Consider the following 21,356-nt stretch of genomic DNA (forward strand, 5'->3'; position numbering starts at 1 on the left):
TCGTCGAAATATCTGTTCTCCAAAGCTTGACGTTCCCAGACCTTTTTACAAAACTTCCTGAAGCAATTCGCGATGCCGTCGAGCCAAGACAAGTCCAGATTCAGCTCGGGCCTACCTCGACGCCGATGACGGAATCTTTGCTCGCTGCGCGACATCATTGCTGGCCGCCAGGTGGGGTCTCGACGTCTCCGACCGGACGATTACTCACGAAACCCGCCGACAACTCCAATCGCTTCTGCATCGTGCCTCTATTTCCTGCTTGATAGCTTGCTCAGCTTCTGACGCACCATTGAAAGGCTACACACGGTTGTCGCTGTTCTACTCCCGCCTCTTACCGTCGCTGTCCACTCAAAACCGTTGCATGCCCCGCGCAACCTCGCGAGTTTTCCTGGCCAAACCCCTCCCCCTCCATCGTCCTCCATCTCAACCATTCGCTGTCAATCGCCTCTTCCACGGCATCAGAAATACTTCGGCCTGGAGACAGCCACAATCCACGCCTAGAAACACCCTTGGACGGTCGAATCCCTTTCGATTACTACCCCGCTCAAACACCAGATTCGCCAGCACCAAGATGCCTGAGCTCTCGATTGAGGACGCAAAGAAGCAGGCCGCCATCAAGGCCGTTGAGGAGCACTTTGACCCCAACGCGCGCTACGTTGGAATTGGCTCCGGTACCACCATTGTCTATGTCGTCGAGGCCATCAAGGAGAAGTCCAACAACCCCGCCATCCAGTTCGTGCCGACTGGCTACCAATCGCGGCAGGTCATTGTCAAGGCCGGCCTGACGCCCATTGCCTACGACTCTCTGCCTGCAAACGAGATTCTCGATGTTGCCTTTGACGGCGCCGACGAGGTCGACGATGACCTGAACTGCATCAAGGGCGGCGGTGCCTGCCTTTTCCAGGAGAAGCTGGTTGCCGAGCGCGCAAAGAAGTTTGTCTGCGTCGCCGGTAAGTTGACTGCAGCTCAATATTCAGGCTGACATCGCTAATTTCGTCTTCTACGAAAAAGACTACCGCAAGCAGCAATCCCGTCTCTTGACCCAATGGCCGAGCATCCCCATCGAAGTTGCTCCTCTTGCCGCCTACACCGTTCTCTCCGCCCTTCGCCGTCTTGGCTCAACCGACCCCGAAATCCGCACCCACCCGCTCGAGAAGACTGGCCCCATCAAGACGGACCAGGACTTCTTCATCATCGACGCCCCGTTCAAGAAGCTCATCACCGAGTCAGACGTCGCGGCCCAGGGCGGCAAGGGCGGCGACGGCAAGGATGGCGTGTGGGAGGTCAACACGCTGGCCAGGGAGATCAAGAGGATAACCGGTGTCTTGGAGGTTGGCATCTTCTCTGGCGAGAATGGCGTCCAGGCACAGGCTCGCGGCGCTGCGGGTGGCCAGAAGCCCGTCGCCTGCTACTTTGGCATGAAGGACGGCAGCGTCAGCGTCCAGCTCGCCAAGCAATAGGCTTCGACTTTTGAAGTACCACATGAGGTCGTTGATCAGCAGGGAGTTAGAGTGGAGTTGCGAATTTACTATCCCAGGGCCATGTGCACCGAACCGATTATGACGTCGGCAGATGTTAATTCTTGTCTAGATAACTTGAAATAATCCAGGATCTGCGAAAACATTGGATCTTTCCACGAAGAACACACCGGCTGACTGCGACTAAAGCTCAAATTTGCGAAACTATCGAAAAAAGCTAACGAATGACTGGAAAGCAGACACAGACATAACCTCGACTAGGAGAAGCCGCATGTTGAATGCGGTCACCAGGGGACGAATCTACCCTATAGAGCACGAGCCTAATGTTGAATAGACGGCTCTTTCACCAACACTCTTCCTCGCCAACTTTCTCTCTCTTTGGTCAATTTGACTCCTCCGACTCCGGCCCCCATTCCAGATCCAACAGTCACCCCTCACTCGCCCTTCGCCGCCGGCTCCCTCACCATGACATCCAACTCAACCACCTTCTCACTCCTCTGCAGATACAGCTTCCTACACTCCCTAAACCCGAGGCGCCTATAAAACGGCAGGTTCGCCGCATTGCTGCTCTCAAGGTAGGTTGCGCGGCCATCGCGGTCGGCCTGGCGCGTGACATGGTCGACCAGCTTGCGCGCATAGCCCTTGCCGCGGGCGGCGGGCTTGGTGCCGATGTACACCAGGTACCAGGAGCTGGCGTCGCGGTCGCCCAGCGTGTGCGCCTTGATGTCGTGGAGCAGCGGCATGAACTCGGTGAAGAAGCGCTGGCGGCCCTCGCGGCAGAGCCGGTAGTACAGCCGCCACATGCCGCTGCGGAAGAAGGTCGTCAGGCCCATGTCGGAGCTGTTGGGTGGCATCCTGTGCATGACGAGGTCAGTAGTCTGTCTGTTTGTCGAGAGTGGGTGCGGTTGATGTTGACTTACCACAGCGCAACGCCGCCATAGTCGGGCCCAATGGTCGTCACCATGCCCTGTGCGATGTGGCAGTACGTGATGCACTCCATCATGAACAGATGCAGGTCCCACTTCTGCTCCGCCGTCCAGTCCTTGGTGCCCGGCGTGTCGACAAAATAGCGGCCAACATCATCCTGCTCAAACGCCTCGGCGAGACAGCGCGCCGCAGCCTTGTACTCGGATAGGGCAACCACGCGGACTTGCTCATCCTTTCCTGCGGCGGCGGGTGCCTTGACCACGGGCTCAGCGGCATGCTCCGAGGCCTGGACGTGGAACTGCGGCTGCGGCTCGGTGATGCCGTTGCCAGAGTCCTTGCGCTTGTTCAGCCCGGGCTTCTCGACAAAGTTGATGCCTGCTGGAGCGAGCGTAGTCGACGCCATGATTGCGGGTGTTTTGTCGGTTTCGTTCTACTGCGATTGATGTGCGTGCGGCCGGATCGTTTGTAAAAAGCGTCACTTGGGGATCGAGCCAGCGTTTCTTGCGTTCTGGGAGGCTGTTGCCGAATGCGAACAGCCTGGATTCACTGCAGTAGGTAGGTGATCAAGCACGAAAGTTTTGGCAAGATTGCTTGAGCGAGCACGATCTGTTACGGTGAATTAGCTGGACAGTCGACATGCCGCGTGTATACTCCCGGGAACGCGCGTGGTTCATCCAAAGACAGCAGAGAAGGGTCCTGGCGCAGACGGGGGGCGGCGGTCCCTAGAAGGCGTAGGTCGACTCGACACTCCGCGCGCAGCCATGAGTTCCAGCCATTTGTTGTTGAACCCTCGCGGGGTGGAGGATTTGGTGGTGATGGTGGTGGTGGTGGCATCTCTCCGGTTCGTCGAGATAATACCTTTTTCTTGCTGGCAGACTTTGATTCACGAATTTTCTTCAGCCGGTCTTATACTATCCCCTGTGTGATCAATGGACAACTGCGATCTCGAGACGCTTTCGACGCGAGCCGGAAAGCGCAATGATGTGAAGGCTTGGCGCAAATCAACCGACATCAATATCCGGCTGCTGGGCCTTGGTTCCAAACGGTGGGAAAGAAGTGATGGTGGTTGATGGCGGACGGAGGAAGCGAAGCTACACCGTTGGCGAAAAAGAGACAGTGGTAGCGGAGGTCTTTGTAGGGGCGGGGACGTGACGATTTACTTGGCGAAGGGCAGAAATCTTGTGGACTGTGCTAGGGAGTACAGTTTGAAGGTCGTGGTATCAAGACGAGGGGTCTTTGATGAGTTTGCAGGTCGTCACAAGACAGGATGAATGGTGCTGCTTGGCGGATGGAACAATGAGGCTTGAAAGCACAAAGGACTTGGACAGCTAGAGTAGCTGCAGCCAAAAGCTGTGCGTCGTAGTAAGCAGCGAAGACGTGGGGTCGAGGTGTAGCAGTCGAGGTTTGTTGGAGAGAGGGATGGTGGTAGGTCTACAACACACGGGAGCCGCGGGATGCACGCAAATATAGGCGGGCTCCCGCCGGCGGCGGCTTTCGTAACCATTTATGAAGATGTTCCACCGAATCAGACGTGAGCAGCATTGGCTGCAAAGGCAGAGTGTGGGCTTTGGGTGGGAGGAAGGGTCAGAGATAGAAACGGGGGTCCATGTTCTGGGAGTTGAGATCAGTGTGGGGCACGGCTGTACTTGCCAAATGCAGACAGGACGGCTGATAAGGAAGCTACGATAATGAGGCGGCAACTCTCTTCTCCCCTTGAACTCTGCCAAAGGAAAGGCCCGTCTACACTGACTGTACAAGGTCTCCGTTCCATTCCAGATAACGGCCATATTCCGTACAACCGAGGCGCTTTGTTCGCTGCGGCGACGCGTCGTGGTAACTGACGCCGATGCGGTGCCACCTTGGGTTCCCGAGTATCCCACGTCCTCCACCTGACTTGTTCAACACCACGTTTCTCAAATGACGACAGTCCCAAGAAACCAATTCCGCGACTACAAACAGAGCCAGTTTGGTCGACACAGGCGGGCCGTCTGGGCAATCCATCAGCTGGTCTCTTGGTCCCACGGCTCCGGCATGGTCGATCAACGAACTTGTCAAGACGACAAGCGCGAGTAAGACTGACAGCGGCAGCTACCTAGGCGGGCGAACGTTTGCCGCCCCGAGCCGAAGCAGATGCATGGCAGTTGGCCACGTGAGTCTCTCGTCCAATCGGGACCGGGCTCGCGATGCCCGCGAAGAACCCCAAACCTCTCTCTGTCCGCCCTGAATCCTTGGAAGCCTGCCTCAGCGGCCCTGCGGCTTACGAGCCGACCTTTTCCTTACACAGGGCCACGTCAAGCTGCTGCTACATACCAAAGATCGTAATGTTCGACGTCACCCCTGTTGGCCATGTTGTGTTGAAGTCTATCACGGACGCTTGCACGATGTCGAGTTGACACACAAATCTTTCGTATTCCTACATGAGCACGGCATACCGACAATGTGGAAATATCCCAAACTTGATTAAACTTGTTGTTGAACCTCCGGATTGGTACGCAACGGATAGAATCCAATGACCCGGCATCTATGGGCAAATTCCCTGCGAACCGCATTAGAATCGGGTAGTCGAGCTTCAAGAGCAGCTATGTACGGATAGTAGCAGTCCTTACCCCTTAGACATGTTTACATGCGGTCAGCCTTATTATCTGCTCAGGGGTCGACTTTTGCTTTGCATCATATCGCCACTTCCTGTCCGTCTCCTCACTTCCTTCCTCTCCCTCGTCCTCTACCTGCTATACCGTTGTCAGTCGTCGTGCGATATCTTTTTGATTTGTGCCTTACCTGTCCTGGTCCTCTTAGGAGATGGTTTGCCATATTCATCGTCGTCGTCATCTCGCCCCTTTCTCTTCCGGAGATTCCTGTTATTTGTCTGCGCGCTGGCCGGCTTCGGCACTTGCTTGCCCTGGTGCCCCTTCCCACCCTTCTGTTTCTTCTTCTTCTTGTTCTTCTTGCCCCCGGAGTCCTCATCATAGCTGGAGTCGTCGTCGGAGTTGAACCTTTGGTCAGAGCTCTTTTTGGAGCTCTTCTTGGATCTAGTGTCGGATTCATCTCCAGTTTCCTCTTCGGACTGCGTTACGGGTTCCTGGTCAGACTGCTGTTGCGCTTCTGGCACGAATTCGCCCTCGAATCTGACCAGAATACCGCCCGCTTGCGTCCGCACAACTCTCGCCATCGCAGTGCCCTTGCTCTTGTTAAGAGCATCTGGAAGACCATGATCCGTCTCCCCGTCCTGGGGCACCAGAATGCGACTGGTCATCCCGCCGATTGAAATCGGTTGTTGCCCGTCCCTTTGATTCAGCTTTTTCAATTCTGGCGTAAATGTTGCTTCGCTTATTGTCTCCTCCCCGTCTCTTGTCGTCTGTCCCCTAGATGCCGGGTTTTGAAGCGAATCTTGACACTCTTTTAGGCTCGCCTTTGTGATATTGTTATCTACCAGCAGGGTCTTCGTTACTGCATCTAATTTCTTCTGGGCATCTTTGAGATTCTGGTTGTCAGTCGTCAACTTCGCGTTGTCATCTTGAAGAGTCTTGATAACAGCATTTGCCCTTGTCAATTGGTCTCTGTCGGCATTAGCGTTCGTCTCCGCGGCCATGCACCTCTTCTTCCAGGACACGTGGTCATCGAAATCTTCGCTGCCCGCGTCATCGTCGCTTGCAGGCTCGTCGTCGCCGTTCTCCACGTTGTCGACATCTTTGGCCTTGTCGGGATGGTCCCGCAAGATAAGCTTGCGCAGCTGCTTGTACTTCCGACTTATGTCCTGCCGTTGTTCCTCCTTGTCGGCCAACTCTTCTTTTGCGGCCTGGAGCTCTGTTGAGACGTCAGCATCATCTTCCAAATCAACCTAAACGTGCATACGTTAAAGATGGTGGGGCAAGACGACTTACGTGTTTGGCAATCTTCTGTCGAGCCTGCCGGCGCTGTTGTTCTGCCCCCATGGCAGGTGTCCAGCCTGGCTTGCAAGTCCGCAATAGCTTTCAACAGATTCCCAAGTTGGGGGCAGTGGTTCTGTTGTTGTTGGCCGGCCGGTGGTGCATTGCGGGACTCGCAGGCTTCTAGTCTGGCTTGCAAGTCTTTGACGATCTCACCCTCGGACGACTGCTTCAGTTTTCTTCTGGTTTCTTGGTATCTCGTGCGGAGGGAAATGGCCTTATCTTTCCATTCCCTAATCACCTTGAACAGGCGCCTGGCAATCACCTTCGCTCCGTCAGCCCAGTGCTCAGGGCCATGTCCACTGCCTCCCGGCAAACCCTTAGGGGCAAGACAGTCATGAAACTTACAATGACGACGAGGTTCCTCCACTGGATCGGGTCCACTTCTTCCGCTTCCTGAGTCTCGAATGTGTTCAGAAACTCTTCGGCTTGATTGACTCGATCATTGTCGGCAAGCCACCCGATATTCACTGTTGACATTTGGGTCAGTATCAGCGGGCGGATGGATGGCAAGTTGGACTTACTGCGGTTTATGGCCATCCATTGGTGCCTGTTGAGAAGCAATCCCTCTTCGTATAAAAGCTCCTTGTCTGGCTGTCCGGACTCCCTGAAGTCGTCATCGTCGTCCTCGGGATCGGCTTCTTCTTCTCCACCACCACCACCACCACTTCCTCCTCCTCCGCCTGCCCCACCTCCACCTCCACCTCCACCCCCTCCACCACCTCCCCCTGGCCGAGTAGTATCACCACCAGACGCCTCTCCCCCCTTCTCCCTCACAACCTGGACAACAGGCTTAAACACCTCAAAAAGGTCATCCATGTCATCCTCAATTGTGTCGACAGGCGTGATGCGCAAAACCCTCCTCGGATCCACCTGCAGCCACGACTGCACGACCATGGGCGGCGGCATCATCACACGCCGCTCGGAATCATCCTTCTCTGTCGCATCACCATCATCACCATCATCACCATCATCTTCATCATCCTCCGCGTCAATCAAATCCAACAACCGCTTCTGCATCAGCGCATCAATCTCCATACTGACCGCAACATCCCCCTTGTCCGACGAGAGCTGATGCTGCAGCTGCATGTCGCCAGACTCGTCGAGCTGCTGCTGCTGCGCGCGGACGTAGCGGTCCAGCGACGCGCACTGCTGCGTGACGTCGTGGGCGTACTTGAGGAGGCGGCCGATGCGCGAGTCGGCCCAGTCGACGCCGAGGAAGGTTGCGACTTCATCTTGCTGGTCGAGGGCGAGGGCGACGATGGCGCCGTCGTCGAAGAGCTGGTCCAGGTAGTAGAGGCTGTCGTTGACGAGTGAGAGGACCTCGTCCTTGTCTGGTAGGTCGGGTGCTGCTGGTGGTGGTGGCCCGTCGGTCCCGGAGTCGGCGTCTGCCATGGTGAGTTCGCCTGTCGCACGGGTTGAGGTTATCAGGCGAAGCGAGAGAGGAGAAAATGGGTGTGAATGGGTATGAGGGTGAAGGGAGGTATTTGGTTCTGGAGACTCGAGACTATTCTCCTGGCGAGCGACTCGAATGCGGGAGGAGCATGTTTGCACAAAGAGCTGACGAGGACAATGAATTAACTCTTTCGACTACCTGCAGCTATGAGAGTTGGGTGTTGAGAACAAAGAAAATTTCTCTCCGACTGCCGTTTGCGGAAGCTTTCAAGTACTCGACGACAATGAAAGCGAACAAAGTACTTTTTACCCTTCTGCTGATGATGCGGAGGCAAATCTGAACTTCCTGTACCCAGTAAACCTGACCAGCCATTGCTCCCTGAAAAACATTGAATGCGTAGTAGTAGTAGTAGTAGCAGCCTAAGCCAGCTGCCGGTGTTTGGTATATTGCGAGCGAAAAGAAAAATCTGTGACCAGCCATTGCTCACTGAAAAACATTGAACGCGTTGTTGTAGCAGTCTGAGCCGTCTGCCGATGTTGGGTATATTGCGAGCGAACCGGAAAATCTGTAAAAGTCGAATAAACGGAGTCCTTGCCATGCTGAAACACACTAAGTTGGAATGAAAAGTGGTAGTAGTAGTAGCTCGTGAGTATGGTGGGATTAGAGCGAGTATGAGCGCTCCCGACGGAGGGCCTTCCTCTTGATTTCAGAGAGTGCTGATGGCTCAGAGCCGAATGCTTCTTCCTCTTCGTCTTGTGTCTGATCTTCCTCTTCATCATCGTCCTCGTCATCATCTTCGCGATAGTACCGCTGGAGTTGGCTCTCCTCGTCCAATCGCGCGGACTGCGATGCGGTCAAGTGCGTGTCCCGGACTGTTCTCTCAGGGGGCTGCGGAGTGGGCGAGTTCTTGCGACCGGTCTGCGGCGGCGTCCGACTCTGGACAGAACCCAGCTGCGACTGGGTCTCTTCAATGACCTGCGGAAGGGCAGTATGTTGCAGGCGACGACGCTGAGGGAAATATGCTCCAGATCCTGCATTAGTGTTGATCGCCACGAATTCGGTCTGTGCAGTATGTGTTTGCTCTCCGGTGTCAATGCCATCGTTTACGAGCTCATGGATGTATTGAGAAACTTCGCGGTCGTCCGCTTCTTCCATGTTTAGATCGTCCTGGAGAATAGTGCTTCGCGGATTAACGCCCAGACCCGCATGCTGAATTTCGTCTTCGTCACTCTGGCTCTGGTCGCTTCGATTGTTGCGAGACGCATCATTTTCTTTGGCAAAATCCGGCGTTGAGCGTGGTAGAGGGAAGTGTGGCCTTGATCGCAAGATGTTTTCTTGTACTTCTTCGTCATCCTCATGGATGGGAACTGCCGGGGCCGATTTCTGTTTTTTCTTCTTCGAGCCTCCCTTCAGAACGTCCCGCTTCAAGTCTACGGCGCCTTGAATGAGGGAGTCGAGCCGTTTGATTATGTCCGCTTTGCTCATGTTGGAAGTCGAGGCCTGAGAGTGTTGGTCTTCGTCTTCATCGCCGCTGCCGTCGTCATTGTCCTCGTCATCTTCGAGGTCCATTGGGTCTTCGAAGTCGACTGTGTCGATCGGCTTGCTTGTTGACTTGCGTGTCGACTTACGCTTGGACTTTCTCGTAGCTTTGGGGCGGCCTTTGGCATTGGTATCAACTGTGTAATTTCAATATGAGGCATTGGCAAGGACTCAGAGGGAAGGTCACATACCAGCAGCTCCCTCATAAGAGCTACCGCTCCCTCTGCGGCGATTTCTGTGATCTCGACGACGAGATTCCTCGTCATCGTCGTCCTCATCGTCGTCGTCGATAGTGATAGGGTCAACTAGGCTCTTGTATCCTTTCTTGGCTACGCGCTTGGGAGCCATAACCACGTCCATTGGGTGATGCTTCGAATCATACTGAGGCTGCTTTTTTGGAGCGACGCCGCGAGATCGCGTCTTTCTCCGCGAAGGCTGGGCTCGACCAGTGTTCGGCATGTCCCAGCCCTGTGACATACCGCCGATGACATCTTGCGAGGGGTGAAGTCCCGCCATGTATCGCGGGCGCTTGTTCGCTGGAGGCAAAGTAGAGACCTGAGCACAATCAGCATGATATTTTGAGGTAGGTGAGGTGACGAGATGGCTCACCGGCGGACGTTCTGACTCATCCTCCTCTTCAGAACTCTCATCCACTCTAGCACGCCGACCGCCGCTTTTGGTCGGCCGCGGTGGAGGAGGCATTCCGTCGTTCGAAGGCGACATCGTGCGTGAACGGCCAGGCGACTGCGACTCAAAGCTCTCTGACTCTTCCAGAGCGGGGGGCATTCTTCAGACAAGCGAGCGACTTGAGGGCATCGGAGGTGAGAGAGGAGCTGCGCAGAGAGAGTAAGAAGTGAGGATGTTGGAGGTGAGAGAGGAGCTGGGCAGAGAGGGCAAGGAGGGAGGGAGTTGGAGGTTGGAGGGATGGAGGGAGCAGGTTGGTGAGGAGGTTTGGCTATGTAGGAAAGCAGCAGGCAGTGGTCGAAGACGGAAGTCGCGGACGACGCACCTTCCCTCAACGGCCCTCAAACAGCGTAGGCAGAAGCAGCACTACGAGCTCACTGCAAGGTAATTTCACTTGAACAGAGGCCTCCATTCTCGCCAGGTCGATGCACAGCTCTTTCTTAATGCAGATCAAAAATCCACCTGAATTGATTGGAGAGACGACACCCACAGTGCCTCGACGTCCTACAAACAGCCTTTTTGCCCCCGAGGCTCGCTCTTCAATGACTGTGATTACGACGTTTACCGCGATCCATCAACTTAGGTAGCCCATCTCCATTTTCAACAACTCCAGCCCCACAAGACCGTACTCCAGTAACCAGAAAAACGCCACGAAAAGCAAGGATATAGTGCGGGAAACAAAAGCAGATTGACCGCTCAAACGCTGGAATTTTTTCAAAGGGCAGAGACGTCTTGGCTCTAAAGCGGCTGCTAACATCTTTGCGAGGTCATGCGCAAGCCCCGGGGCGGCAGCACGGGCATCACAAACTCGTCGTCGTCCGAGTCGCCGTCGTCGACCTCGATCGAGTCGATCTTCATGGTGCCGCTGATGGGCGTCGGGAGGAGCTTCGAGTCGGTGTCGATGCTGGAATGGCTGATGATGGACTGCCGCGGTTGCTCAGCTTCTCGTTGTCTGGCCTTTTCTGCAGCCTTTGCGGCCTTGTCCACTTGCTTTTCAATCTCCCGCTCGCAGAGCTCCATGGTCTCCTGGAAGCTTTTGCGGGCGCTTTCCAGTTCGACCCTACAATCACCTTCACGAAGGGATTGATGTGCGCCTCGCTCGCACAGACTCTGCGCATTTTCCAGCGCCTTGTCTGCTTGGTCGAAGGCGTCTGGTCCGCCCTCTCCGTTTGCGTTGCCGGGTCTCATGCTCCGCGTTGTTCGGTAGCCCCCCAATCCCGCGCGTGGTCTGAACTGAAGTTTGGCCAAGATGGGATCGGAGCCTTCGCTGTCGTCCTCGTCTGTTCCAAGAGTCTCCGCCGTCATTGCTTCCATTCTTGCAGCCATTTTCCCTTTCCGCAGCATGTTCCTGCCTTGTCCAATATTCCGAACCAGGTTTTCAAACGCCTTTTGAACTTCGCTATCGTAGTAGACGACAATCATGCTTCTTGTCCGGTACTTGAAGGGGCCAGATGCTTTTGAGATTACCGATGCGGTCTTGCGTTTGCGGCTGGCGAGTCGTTGCGCCTGGGTTGGAATTTCGGGTTGTTGCTGGGCGGGGGGCTCTTCCACCTCTCCCGTCTCTTGATCGAGGACATGTTCCTTCTCGGGCCTGAGCGACTCGGTCGAGCCAGTCTTCTTGAGGACTTTTTGGGTGACGGGAACTTTTGCAATCTCGTCCCGCTTTTCGTCAATCTTGTGTCCCACTCGCTTGAGCTCCTCGACCCAAGCGGGGATGTGGTCCCGCAGATATGTGAAACACTTTTCAGAGTCGGACATGACTGGCGGTTGGATTTGAGTATTGGTGGTTTGGGGTGCAGTGAGAGCGAGGGCCAGTTGAAGGAGCCACCCGCGATCGGCGCGGGCTCCTGCGGAAGCCAAGCGGGCGAGCCAGGAGGATAGGGATTGAAAGGGTTGGTCGCGGACAAGCACGGAATGGTCGATCAGGGCGATTGGCAGTGGGATGGAGCCGTCGGAGAGAGTGTAGGACGGTCGAAGGAGTAGAAATTGGGTGGAAGGGGAGAGGTGCGGCGAAGCGGAGCTCTCTTGAGAGGCTCACAGGATAAGTGTCGAGTGGGCAGGGGTGCGGAGCGGGAGCTCGGTCTGGGGCCCGTCAGCGAACCGGGGTGAGGCGGCACAGGTTGCGCAATCGCCAGGTCGGTAAGGTCGCCGGACAAGGCCTTTGGGCACATGTATAGTACGTAGGAGATTTGAAAGCGTCAAAGAAATGGGGGTTGAGGAGGAGGGAGGAGAATGGAAGGCAAGGTGCAGTCATAGGGCAGCACGAGGGGGGACTGAAGACGGGAGCGGCCGAAGAGCGAAAGCGAGCCAGAGCCAGGACAACAGCGGTCTAGAGGTTGTCAGTGTACACATTAATCGGCCGACATGCAGCATGGACTCAGTGACAGGAAGCACCTTGCGTGATATTTGTCATGGTTCTCTGCGGAAGAACCGCTGCAGCGGCTGACGCTACAGCAAAGCAGCAGCAGCAACACCCTACACTCGCGTGCCAGGTGCATACATACAGCACATACACCGACATCAGCATCAATCAATCACCACCACGACCTAGGTATACACGTATGTTGCCCATCTCGAGACCACGGCAGCTAGCCCCTCTCCGACTCCCAGCCAGAAACAGCCAGACCAACGGCCCGAAACGGTCGCTCAGTTTCTGCCGCACGCGACGTCCAACGCCGCAACTCGCCACTTTGATGTCGGTCGGCAGCTTCACAGGCTGGATCGAGCCAACTCCAAACGCCTCCCGCGCCGTTTCGGTACACCCGCAGCATGCGTCGCCCGTCTCGCAGCCTGCCCGGAGAATCTGGCCCTGGGGAAGAGCCCAGAAAAAACAAAAAAAATCGAAACACTGGACGGCAGCGCGGGGACGGTTGAGTCTGACAACAGCAGAACTTGTCTCTCCTTCACCTCCGACATGACCTTGTTTCCCTTGGGACTCACGTCGTCAGTTCTGCCCTCTCCACCTTCCCCACCAGCTTGCGCCGCTCGCATCGACCCATTCAATTTTCGACCCAGCAGCTCGCTCAATTCTATGCGCGCACCTATGCGCGTGTGACAGCAATTTTCGTGTCTACATGCTCAAAGTGGCTTCTCCGCCGTGGCTGCATTGCAAACCAGGTTTGAGCAATCTTTTTCTTCAAGCGCGACGCTTTGCGACGTATGCATGCGACGACGACGCCGTCGTCCTCCTCCTTACCCCCTCATTCCCAGGACTATAATGATGCCGAATGCGCATTCGTGGCACCAAGCTTCCTTTCCCCCTACCACAACGTGCTTTTTCCTGTCCGACCCCTGGTGCCGCTTTCTGTCCTGCACATTTCCGAAGGGCGAGCCCTGATTCTCCGCCATCTTCTTGATCTTGCAAACCGCAGTCCCATATTCACGTGCCTCTCAAGCGCTGAGAGGCTGCCCTGTCAGGCGATTGATCGGCAAACATCCCGCAGTGCCTCAGAACGTCGCACGGAATGTATTTCTCTGCCCAAAGTAGCTCATCTTACACTTTTCGCCCCCCCTTGTGCCGTTCACGGCCAAAGCTCTTGCGTCTTCCACTCTTTCGTATCCTTTACGAAGGTATACAAGTGGCGCCGCGCCTTCTGCGGATCGCTCAAGTCGATTTGCTCCACCTCCTCCGGCTTGATCACCACCACTCTGAAGTTCTTCCGTGCAACCGCGTCATTGACGTCGTCCACCGGTCTCCCCAACTTCAGATGCTCCTCGTCATAAGGCTGATCGACGGGCCGTCCGGGCGGCGGATGGCTGAAGGAGCCTATGCGATGCGAGGGCGGTCAGCGACGTGCTACAAACTGCGGACGCGATGTGACACCAGGCGGAGATGGGCGAAATCCTGGTTTGAAGCGTGCTCGATTTCGCAAACCCTGGCCGGAGCATGGGAGTCTTTGGGAAAGTAACCTCTGCCTTGCATGTTCTGTCGGCCGAGGAAGACATTTCAAAAAGCTCCGATGCCATGGTCGCGGGATCGTCCTCCCTGCGTTGGGCATCCGCCTTTTGAACACCTCAAACGGGAAATATCAAGTGATCGGCTGGAGGCCTTGTACAGTTTACAGAAGTTGTGCTGCCACTTGCGGGCGGCAACCAACATGGGAGGAAACCAAGCGCGCTGAGATGGGAAACTCACCTCTCATGCCGGGCGACAGGTTGCCAAAGTGCGCCGTGACCTCCTTTGCCCAGCTCCAGTCCTTGTCCTGCTGCACCGTCCTCATTCTGCTGCCCACCTCGCTCTTGACCGTCCGCGCTCCCGAGCTCTCCTCTCCGTCCCCTTCAATGTCGGGCCCTACCACAAACGCCTCGCCCTTGAGCCTCCACTGCGTCATGACATCCTTGACCCACCAGACAGCCTCGACAGGTCCGCCGCCCCCGCTGCCCTGCCACTGCTCCTCCGCGCTGGCGTGCCCGCTGCTCGACTTGAAAATCTGCGGTATCTTGAGCATGCGCACGTCGGTCGTGAACGTGGGCAAGTCGCTCTCGTAGACGCGTTCGTTCTGCGGCGCCGGGTTGCGCTTGTTTTCGGGCAGCTCGGCCCAGAAGCCGCGGAAGATGCAGTAGCGCGCGCGAGGCAGGTACGGGACGGGGGACCCTTTGGGCGCTGTTTCGAGCGTCGAGAGCACGAACTCGGGCGAGTCCATGCGCGAGATGTGGTCTTGGAAGGCTGCTCTCCATGGGGCGGGACTCTGTCCTGCTTCTTTGCCGGCGGTGCTCGACATGGTGCGCAGGATCGATTGTAGGCGGGGGGAGACGCGTGGTGAAGCTATGTTTGCGGTTTGGTGTTGTCAACTAGACCAATTGATGCAGCTGACGAGGATTTGGATGCGCTGTAGCAGACTGAGGTTCAATAGACGTGGTTTGCAAGGAGTGGAGGTGGGCTGACTTCAAGGTCGATGATGACGACATAAAGTAGCGCCGGTCCCTTATCTTATCGCGGCTTGACCATCACTTTTGAAGGTAGTGTCTTTTTACAAAAATTGGGGACATCTTGGATGTGCCTTGGTCGACTTGCATTCTCATCTCGCTTTTCTTCTCTGGTATAATAAACATCTGGATCTTTCCTTGTCCCTTGATGTGTGCATCTGGGACCAGATCTCTCGAATCCAATGCTGGATATCCGAGTCGGTTTTCCAAAGCCATCTGACTCTATTGCCCCTGATGCTCGAGATAGCCAAGCACATCTTGTGTGCCAGCAGTATGCTCATCCAATTCTGTCTTGAGGTCAAGTTTGACTCTCTAAGAATTGAAGCAATTCTGATCGAGAAAGAGGCTCCGCAGAGTTCGGGCACGATGATCTTCTCGGAGGAAGCTTTTTTCTGCACTTCCCGAAAGTTTCAGGTTGAGAAACTGTCATTCCCCAGCGGAGTGAAAGAATGAAGACCCTTTCCGTCAACTCTTGAGTGTTCCTTGGGCCGAATTCAACCCTTCCGAACCACGTTGATGCCACTGTCCTTGCCCTTGAAACCGTCCTTTCCCAACGCCTCCATCTCCTCCAAGCTCATGTCCTCGAATGCCTTCTTCGGGCTTGACTCGTCTTCTTCCTGCCTCACGATTTGTGGTCCGGTCTTTTGCCGCTCTTCCTCTCCCTCCTTCTTCCACTGTGCCCTCTCCATCTCGTCAAATTCGTCTCGCCTGTCAAGCCATCGTTCTTGAACATCTCTCGGCTCCATCATGGCAACACCTTCGCGCATGGCAACTTGCCAGACCGTATCGTTGACGCCTTCTGACGCACCGAAGGCGTAGCCGCCAGCCCTATCTATCGCACGCAGCAGTGCCATCATAGATTGCTTGTCCTCGACAGCTAGGGTATGGAAGGCGAGCAGACCAAAAGAGTCGATCATCTCGCAGATTGCGTGGTTCAGAGCAGAGAACTTGGACTTCGGCTTCAACGGCTCCGCGTCATCCAAGTCGTCGAGGTTTTCGTCACCGTCCTCGTCCTTTTCCTCAACTTGAGGCCGCCCACCGAACCTTGAACCTTGCTCTGCTTCCAGATGTGGGATCAGATAGTCCAGGGTTTGTACTTCTGTATAGAAATCTAGGTTGAATGGCAGGTCTGGATAGTTGCGGAGGTTGTCAATTTTAGTGAGGACGTTGATGTGCGGCAAGTCCATCTGTAACATGCCGCGTAAGGCGAGGAGCAGCGCGGAAATGTAGAGTGACGGCTGAGATATTACAAACGAGTCTGTTAGTTGGACAACCACTAACTGCGCATTATTTAGTAGAGTTCCAATGCAGTCATGGGAGGAGACAGCAGACCCTGTATCCCAACTTCTCCAAGCGGAGGAAAATATGTCGAAGTGAATTATGATGAGTGAAAAGCTCAACCTGACCAGGACAATCGAAGAGGACGTAATCATCTGAGAAGCGTGTCAGCTTTGGACCAGCGACCCAAGAGCGAAATGCCTACCTCCGAGTTCCTTGAGGCCTTCCTCCAGCCAGTCCAGGTTGTGTTCCAGCTCTTCCATGGCGTAGATCATGCCTCCGTTTGGTCCAAGCTCTTCTGCTTCCATCACCTCCTCCACTGTCACCAAATCGCGAACATCAATCGCCGCCGGATAGGACGTTTGGTCGTTGGCGGGGTCGAGGTTGACTACTGAGCACTTTCTGCCGATCGCCGACATGAATTGGTGCATTCCATTGCAGTAGGTAGATTTGCCTGCACCAGGCGACCCGATCACCAGCTGAGCGAAGGGCATATCGAGTAGAGGTTGGGTGTGTTGAAGGTTGAAAGAAGTTGTGCAATCGAAACTCCGCGAATCTGGAGCGGCCGCCGCAAGACCCCTGTGACGATCATGACATCTTTCTGCCACCTCACCGCCTTGTGGCTGTCAACAGCCATGGAAGCCAAACACATTCGTCTTTCCATCTTCCAGACAACCACCTCCTTGGGGACAAAACTCCAAGATGTCTGCAAACACAGGATCCAGTAAGATTGCGAATGTCATTCCATGGCCTTGGCTAACCCATTCGCAGGTCAATTCGAGATCTCCGAGTCTCCAAGCGATGCCATTTCCTCCCTCACATTTGCGCCTGGCGATTCCACGCGCCTGCTGGTCTCTTCTTGGGACAAGAACGTCTACCTCTTCGATACACACTCACAGCCTGGTGGAGAGCTTCTGCGCAAGATTGAACATCGCGCACCTGTCCTCGAAGCATGTTTTGGCAAAGATCACACGGAGGCCTTCTCCGCAGGCCTGGATTGGGATGTGAATAGGTACACTGGTCATGTTCAAATGCCGGATCTCTGAGAGCTGATACATAGTGTTTAGGATCAATCTTGAGACGGGTGAGAAGACTGTCCTCAGTTCTCACGAGGCAGGCGTAAAGTCAGTCGTCTACAGCCCCGAGCACTCCATACTCATCTCCGCTTCCTGGGATTCCACATTACACATCCACTTTCCGGAAGACAGTAGCAACACGCCGGCCGTTATCAAGCTCCCCAGTAAACCATTCTCGCTCTCTCTCACCGCCACCAAGCTTGTCGTCGCCATGGCCTCCCGCAACGTCCATATCTACGACTTGAAGTCATTGCAAATGCTTGCTTCCGAATCCACAGATGGCTCACCTCTCAGCCCAGAGCCCTGGCAACGCCGGGAGAGCTCGCTCAGGTTCATGATAAGAGCTGTAGCGTGTATGCCGAACGACGCTGGCTACGCTACAAGCAGCATCGAAGGACGTGTGGCTGTGGAGTGGTTTGATCCAAGCCAGGAATCTCAGACGAGAAAGTACGCGTTCAAATGCCACCGCCAACAAGTCAATGACGTCGACACCGTCTACCCAGTCAATGCGCTGGCATTCCACCCCGTACACGGCACCTTTGCTTCGGGAGGCGGCGACGGCGTCGTTGCGCTGTGGGACGGTGTTGCCAAGCGGAGAATCCGCCAGTACCAGCGGTATCCAGCGAGTATGGCTGCTCTTTCGTTCTCATCCAACGGCAAGTATCTTGCTGTTGCCATCAGCCCTGGATTCGAAGACGGCCAAGAAGACGTCGCGGACGGCTTGGTGAAGGTGTTTGTCCGCGAGCTAGGTGACTCCGAGGCGAAGGGCAAGGGCGCCAAATAAAGATTTATTCGCGAAATGGAGTACGGAGTCGGTGCTGGGATACCCTTCTGGTAAGAAGATTCGGCATCCATCGATTATCAAAACTTTTTGACAGCAGGTATTGATGTCTGCTCGACACGATCAAGCCACATTTTCCCTGAATGACACACAGCTACGAGTGCCGTGAGCTCACTCGTTGAATCGTGCCCGTTCCTGTTGAATGTGAGAGCAGTGCAAATGCGTCTTGCTCATCTCTTCCTGTTGCCGAAAAGTTTCGTTGTATCTCGCTCCTGGTATATTAGTACTTCGTCTCTTCTGGTCTCCCCAAGGGCATCAGAAGCCTGAGGCTACTAAGGCGAAAACTGGAACGATACTTTGTTTAGCCACTCATGCAGCGTTCCATATCCAAGCAGATGGTACGCAAACGCTGCATTCTCCATCGAATTCTCCCAACCTTCCTAGCATCTTTGACCATGCATAAACTCGTAGAGGCTGAAGCAACGCATCTGTCGTCGAGGTCCGTTTTGGGTTCGTGTAAGCGATTCCGAAACTTACTCACAATCACACTCAAGGCTGAGAACCTAATTATTCGTCCCGACTCCCGAGCAAGTTTTGAAGATGGTAGACTTTGGCTTTTCGGGACTTTGTGCATTGATTTATGCCTGAATTTTGAATACAGCTTCAGAAGCTTATCCCGATGAAGCTGGAGAAAGAACTCTCAAGGCCTATTCGAAATCTGAAGGAAGCAAGGTGGGGTGATTTAAGTACCTGGTAGCATCGTTCAAGTAGCATGGTTTCTCGACGAGGCAATCACGTGATCCGCTTCGAGCTTCCTCTGCCGAACCAAGCTTCCATATCGCCTAAACTTGCCTGCCGCGTTCGCAACCACTGCTCATGCTCAAGCAACCGGCGCGACTCAACCAACTTTCTACACCACGAACGCTCATTCGCGATGGCGTCCCAAACGGCCCCCAACTGCACGTAAGTGATGTCACTGAAGCGCTATTTGCTTGTAGCTAACAGTCGCCAGTGTCTACGTCAGTATCATTGCCAACGTCGGGCGCGCGTACCCACTAATACCTCAAGCAGGTCAAGAACCTTGAAGAGCGCATCAAGATTCCCGAGCTCAAGGAAGCGCTCCTCGAAATCTTCAGCGAATATGGCAACGTCATCGACATCCGCGCGGCCAAGAACCTCAAGGCGAAAGGACAGGCCTTCGTCGTGTTCGACGACGCAGAGTCCGCTGCGCGCGCCATCGAGGAAATCAACGAGTTCGAGCTGTTCGACAAGCCGATGAAGCTGGATTTCGCCAGGACTCGCAGCGACGCGACGGTCAAGAAGGAGGGCAATGAGGAGGAATACGAGGCACACAGGCGCAGGAGGCTTGCGGAGAAAGGTACATCTCAGATCCCATTGCACTGCGGGATCAGATGGGTCCTTGCCTTGTGGTTACATGCGTCGCGTTTGGCGAGTAGATTGCTTACACCTTGACCAGAGAGGAAGCAGGCCCTCGAGGCCCAGGAGAAGCAGAAGCAGCTCAAGCGTCCTGCTGCCGGCGCCCCCGCGCAGCCCGAGAGGCCGGCCCAGAAGGCTCGCGGTGCTGGTCTCAAGTCTACCGGTGGTGCAGCTGGTGTCATTCCGGACGAATACCTCCCGCCCAACAAGACTCTCTTCGTGCAGAACCTGCCCGATGGATACGATGTCGAGGCGCTCTCTGCCATCTTTGGCCGCTTTGAAGGCTTCAAGGAAGTCCGTCTTGTTCCGGGTCGCAGTGGTATTGCCTTCGTTGAGTACGAGGCCGAGTCTGGTGCCATTTCGGCCAAGGAAGCCACCGCGGGCATGCAACTTGGTGAAGACAACCAACCCGCCAAGGTCACTTACCAGAGACAGTGAAGGTGCAGTATGCACGGGATTAGACTAGCCTTGCTGAGGTAGGGGTCACTTCGTTGAGACTCGAGATGCCCAAGATCAAAACCAGTACAATTTACAAGTGCTACAGTTTTTGGCTGCTCACATAGCGTTCGTGTATACATAATCATTCGCTCAGAAAATGACGTCCTCGTTGTCCTCATCACCCAGGAGATCCTTCGTCTCGACCCCTTCAGCCTTTTTGTCAGCTTCCTCTTTGGCAGCTGCTCGCTCCTTCTCCGCAGCTGCCGCGTCGCGACCCTTTTTGCCCGAGACCTTCTTCAGGCGGTAGAACTCTTCTCTGTCGAGCTCATCCAGCTCCGAGTTGATGTAGGCAATGGTGTTTTCCGTGCGAGGAATAATGACGTGTTCGCTGGAGCACTATTAGTCCCACATCCAAAATGCCTGGTACAGCAACTTACATGGCGTTAACTCTGCGATTGACAATCTTGATGACTTCGTCGAGAATCACGAAAGCCGTCTGCAAGCTGGCCAGCTCCACCAGTGTCTCCACTGCGCGAGCATATGTCTCCCTACATCTTTGTACTTGCTGTCCACCCTTACCCAGACCGGTGAGTCCAAAGTCGTTGGCGCCTTCGACAGTGAAGCTTTCGAAAGCTGGGAGGAAGACACCAGAAACGTTCTCCTGCTTTGTGCGGATACGGAACTTGGCATTCTTTGCGGATTCCTGGATCTGGTAGCTAATGTCGCCGCCGGCGGCGTAGGTGACTTCGGCGAGGGAAAAGGCCGCTATCTGCATGACGCGGCCCATCTTGCGCTTGGCTTCATCGATGCGGCGGGTAATCTCTAGACGTCTCTCAGTATGAGCATGTCGGCGGCGGTCGCTGGAATCGTACCTCGGAAACGCCTGTGGCAGATATGAGCATGCAAACATGAAGGAGGGTCATGGTGATTGGGCGCACTTTGTCAGGGCTTCACTCTTTCTCTTGAGCAGATCGTGGCCAGTCTGAGCTCCCTTGAGCTTGCTCTTCATCTGACCCAACGCCTGCCGCGTCGGAAAGACCGACTCGCGGGCCTGGGGTTTACAGTTAGCTCTCGACGGGTCATGGACATCAGCTGCGCTGGACGTACGGCACCACCCGACGACATGACGGGCTGCTGGCAAGCGGATGACTAGAACAAAGGTCCAGGTGGCTGGTGCAATGTAGACGGTGAGCGACGTGGGTGCTGCGATAGCTGGCCTGTCAACGGTTGTGGTGGAGTCCCCGCTCGTGGTTGCTATGTTCCACTGGTTGCGCGTGGAGAGCTCCCGGACGGACGACGTCGGGCTGGTCGGCCGGCCTATGCCGCCTGGCGCTAGTGAAGTCAACCAAGCTCCAATTGTCAGCGACCCTTGAATTCTGCTCCACCACCCAAACCTCACCAACACATTGCCGACTTGAACGACCCCGGAAGTCGCCCACGCCTCCCTCTCGCGCGCCTCCGGCCTGCACT

The 21,356-nt window shown here is 55.3% G+C and overlaps 14 protein-coding genes across 14 annotated transcripts; 5 read left to right on the forward strand and 9 right to left on the reverse strand.

Annotated features, from left to right (window-relative positions):
• Positions 1-571: 571 nt before the first annotated feature.
• On the forward strand, positions 572-1,460 carry BKA78DRAFT_251605 (ribose 5-phosphate isomerase A-domain-containing protein; the record flags this gene model as incomplete). The annotated part of the gene is made up of 2 exons (XM_066884670.1): positions 572-950; positions 1,012-1,460. The coding sequence occupies 2 exons, from the start codon at positions 572-574 to the stop codon at positions 1,458-1,460; spliced, it is 828 nt and encodes a 275-aa protein (XP_066744629.1).
• A 452-nt stretch (positions 1,461-1,912) lies between these two features.
• BKA78DRAFT_232458 (uncharacterized protein) lies at positions 1,913-2,628 on the reverse strand (the record flags this gene model as incomplete). The annotated part of the gene is made up of 2 exons (XM_066883795.1): positions 1,913-2,333; positions 2,399-2,628. Coding segments are annotated over 2 exons (651 nt in total), but the record flags the coding sequence as incomplete, so codon positions are not given.
• Positions 2,629-4,876: 2,248 nt separating this feature from the next.
• Positions 4,877-7,726, reverse strand: BKA78DRAFT_343885 (uncharacterized protein; the record flags this gene model as incomplete). Its single annotated transcript, XM_066890436.1, has 4 exons — positions 4,877-6,209; positions 6,287-6,650; positions 6,680-6,801; positions 6,856-7,726. The coding sequence occupies 4 exons, from the start codon at positions 7,724-7,726 to the stop codon at positions 5,146-5,148; spliced, it is 2,421 nt and encodes an 806-aa protein (XP_066744631.1). The 3' UTR covers positions 4,877-5,145.
• A 172-nt stretch (positions 7,727-7,898) lies between these two features.
• On the reverse strand, positions 7,899-8,297 carry BKA78DRAFT_140137 (uncharacterized protein). Its single transcript, XM_066882745.1, has one exon. It carries the CDS (start codon positions 8,205-8,207, stop codon positions 7,932-7,934), a length of 276 nt encoding a protein of 91 aa, XP_066744633.1. The 5' UTR covers positions 8,208-8,297; the 3' UTR covers positions 7,899-7,931.
• On the reverse strand, positions 7,899-9,891 carry BKA78DRAFT_315062 (uncharacterized protein). Its single transcript, XM_066888518.1, has 2 exons — positions 9,458-9,891; positions 7,899-9,403 (listed from the first exon to the last, which is right to left on the reverse strand). The coding sequence occupies exons 1-2, from the start codon at positions 9,780-9,782 to the stop codon at positions 8,388-8,390; spliced, it is 1,341 nt and encodes a 446-aa protein (XP_066744632.1). The 5' UTR covers positions 9,783-9,891; the 3' UTR covers positions 7,899-8,387.
• Positions 9,892-10,700: 809 nt separating this feature from the next.
• Positions 10,701-11,708, reverse strand: BKA78DRAFT_353040 (uncharacterized protein; the record flags this gene model as incomplete). Its single annotated transcript, XM_066891470.1, has 1 exon — positions 10,701-11,708. One exon carries the CDS (start codon positions 11,706-11,708, stop codon positions 10,701-10,703), a length of 1,008 nt encoding a protein of 335 aa, XP_066744634.1.
• An 82-nt stretch (positions 11,709-11,790) lies between these two features.
• On the reverse strand, positions 11,791-12,241 carry BKA78DRAFT_140153 (uncharacterized protein). The gene has a single exon (XM_066882747.1). It carries the CDS (start codon positions 12,119-12,121, stop codon positions 11,873-11,875), a length of 249 nt encoding a protein of 82 aa, XP_066744635.1. The 5' UTR covers positions 12,122-12,241; the 3' UTR covers positions 11,791-11,872.
• BKA78DRAFT_140146 (uncharacterized protein) lies at positions 12,035-13,005 on the forward strand. The gene has a single exon (XM_066882746.1). It carries the CDS (start codon positions 12,362-12,364, stop codon positions 12,866-12,868), a length of 507 nt encoding a protein of 168 aa, XP_066744636.1. The 5' UTR covers positions 12,035-12,361; the 3' UTR covers positions 12,869-13,005.
• A 466-nt stretch (positions 13,006-13,471) lies between these two features.
• BKA78DRAFT_331632 (pyridoxamine 5'-phosphate oxidase-domain-containing protein) lies at positions 13,472-14,671 on the reverse strand (the record flags this gene model as incomplete). The annotated part of the gene is made up of 2 exons (XM_066889896.1): positions 13,472-13,716; positions 14,086-14,671. 2 exons carry the CDS (start codon positions 14,669-14,671, stop codon positions 13,472-13,474), a joined length of 831 nt encoding a protein of 276 aa, XP_066744637.1.
• Positions 14,672-15,370: 699 nt separating this feature from the next.
• BKA78DRAFT_353042 (uncharacterized protein) lies at positions 15,371-16,648 on the reverse strand (the record flags this gene model as incomplete). Its single annotated transcript, XM_066891471.1, has 3 exons — positions 15,371-16,156; positions 16,209-16,309; positions 16,360-16,648. The coding sequence occupies 3 exons, from the start codon at positions 16,646-16,648 to the stop codon at positions 15,371-15,373; spliced, it is 1,176 nt and encodes a 391-aa protein (XP_066744638.1).
• Positions 16,649-16,856: 208 nt separating this feature from the next.
• BKA78DRAFT_353043 (mitotic checkpoint protein-like protein BUB3) lies at positions 16,857-18,014 on the forward strand (the record flags this gene model as incomplete). Its single annotated transcript, XM_066891472.1, has 3 exons — positions 16,857-16,878; positions 16,926-17,166; positions 17,222-18,014. 3 exons carry the CDS (start codon positions 16,857-16,859, stop codon positions 18,012-18,014), a joined length of 1,056 nt encoding a protein of 351 aa, XP_066744639.1.
• A 184-nt stretch (positions 18,015-18,198) lies between these two features.
• BKA78DRAFT_140188 (uncharacterized protein) lies at positions 18,199-18,749 on the forward strand. Its single transcript, XM_066882748.1, has one exon. The coding sequence runs from the start codon at positions 18,383-18,385 to the stop codon at positions 18,692-18,694; it is 312 nt and encodes a 103-aa protein (XP_066744640.1). The 5' UTR covers positions 18,199-18,382; the 3' UTR covers positions 18,695-18,749.
• A 71-nt stretch (positions 18,750-18,820) lies between these two features.
• BKA78DRAFT_315071 (small nuclear ribonucleoprotein U1a) lies at positions 18,821-19,947 on the forward strand. Its single transcript, XM_066888519.1, has 4 exons — positions 18,821-18,974; positions 19,024-19,030; positions 19,083-19,389; positions 19,489-19,947. Exons 1-4 carry the CDS (start codon positions 18,946-18,948, stop codon positions 19,884-19,886), a joined length of 741 nt encoding a protein of 246 aa, XP_066744641.1. The 5' UTR covers positions 18,821-18,945; the 3' UTR covers positions 19,887-19,947.
• On the reverse strand, positions 19,948-21,187 carry BKA78DRAFT_315073 (ATP synthase subunit D-domain-containing protein). The gene is made up of 5 exons (XM_066888520.1): positions 20,994-21,187; positions 20,825-20,937; positions 20,759-20,769; positions 20,324-20,708; positions 19,948-20,274 (listed from the first exon to the last, which is right to left on the reverse strand). Exons 1-5 carry the CDS (start codon positions 21,009-21,011, stop codon positions 20,037-20,039), a joined length of 765 nt encoding a protein of 254 aa, XP_066744642.1. The 5' UTR covers positions 21,012-21,187; the 3' UTR covers positions 19,948-20,036.
• Positions 21,188-21,356: the final 169 nt, after the last annotated feature.

Source organism: Phyllosticta capitalensis (assembly GCF_038381095.1).
Source record: "Phyllosticta capitalensis strain CBS 128856 chromosome Unknown BKA78scaffold_5, whole genome shotgun sequence".
Classification (NCBI taxonomy): Eukaryota; Fungi; Ascomycota; class Dothideomycetes; order Botryosphaeriales; family Phyllostictaceae; genus Phyllosticta; species Phyllosticta capitalensis.

Coding starts and splice junctions, on each gene's coding strand:
- BKA78DRAFT_140137 (XM_066882745.1), bottom strand. CDS start 8,207: ATGGCTGGTCACAGATTTTTCTTTTCGCTCGCAATATACCAAACACCG.
- BKA78DRAFT_315062 (XM_066888518.1), bottom strand. CDS start 9,782: ATGGCGGGACTTCACCCCTCGCAAGATGTCATCGGCGGTATGTCACAG. Junction 9,404..9,457: donor CTCTTATGAGGGAGCTGCTG/GTATGTGACCTT, acceptor GAAATTACACAG/TTGATACCAATGCCAAAGGC.
- BKA78DRAFT_140153 (XM_066882747.1), bottom strand. CDS start 12,121: ATGTGCCCAAAGGCCTTGTCCGGCGACCTTACCGACCTGGCGATTGCG.
- BKA78DRAFT_140146 (XM_066882746.1), top strand. CDS start 12,362: ATGGTTCTCTGCGGAAGAACCGCTGCAGCGGCTGACGCTACAGCAAAG.
- BKA78DRAFT_140188 (XM_066882748.1), top strand. CDS start 18,383: ATGCAGCGTTCCATATCCAAGCAGATGGTACGCAAACGCTGCATTCTC.
- BKA78DRAFT_315071 (XM_066888519.1), top strand. CDS start 18,946: ATGGCGTCCCAAACGGCCCCCAACTGCAC. Junction 19,390..19,488: donor CAGGAGGCTTGCGGAGAAAG/GTACATCTCAGA, acceptor CACCTTGACCAG/AGAGGAAGCAGGCCCTCGAG.
- BKA78DRAFT_315073 (XM_066888520.1), bottom strand. Junction 20,275..20,323: donor AATCGCAGAGTTAACGCCAT/GTAAGTTGCTGT, acceptor ATAGTGCTCCAG/CGAACACGTCATTATTCCTC.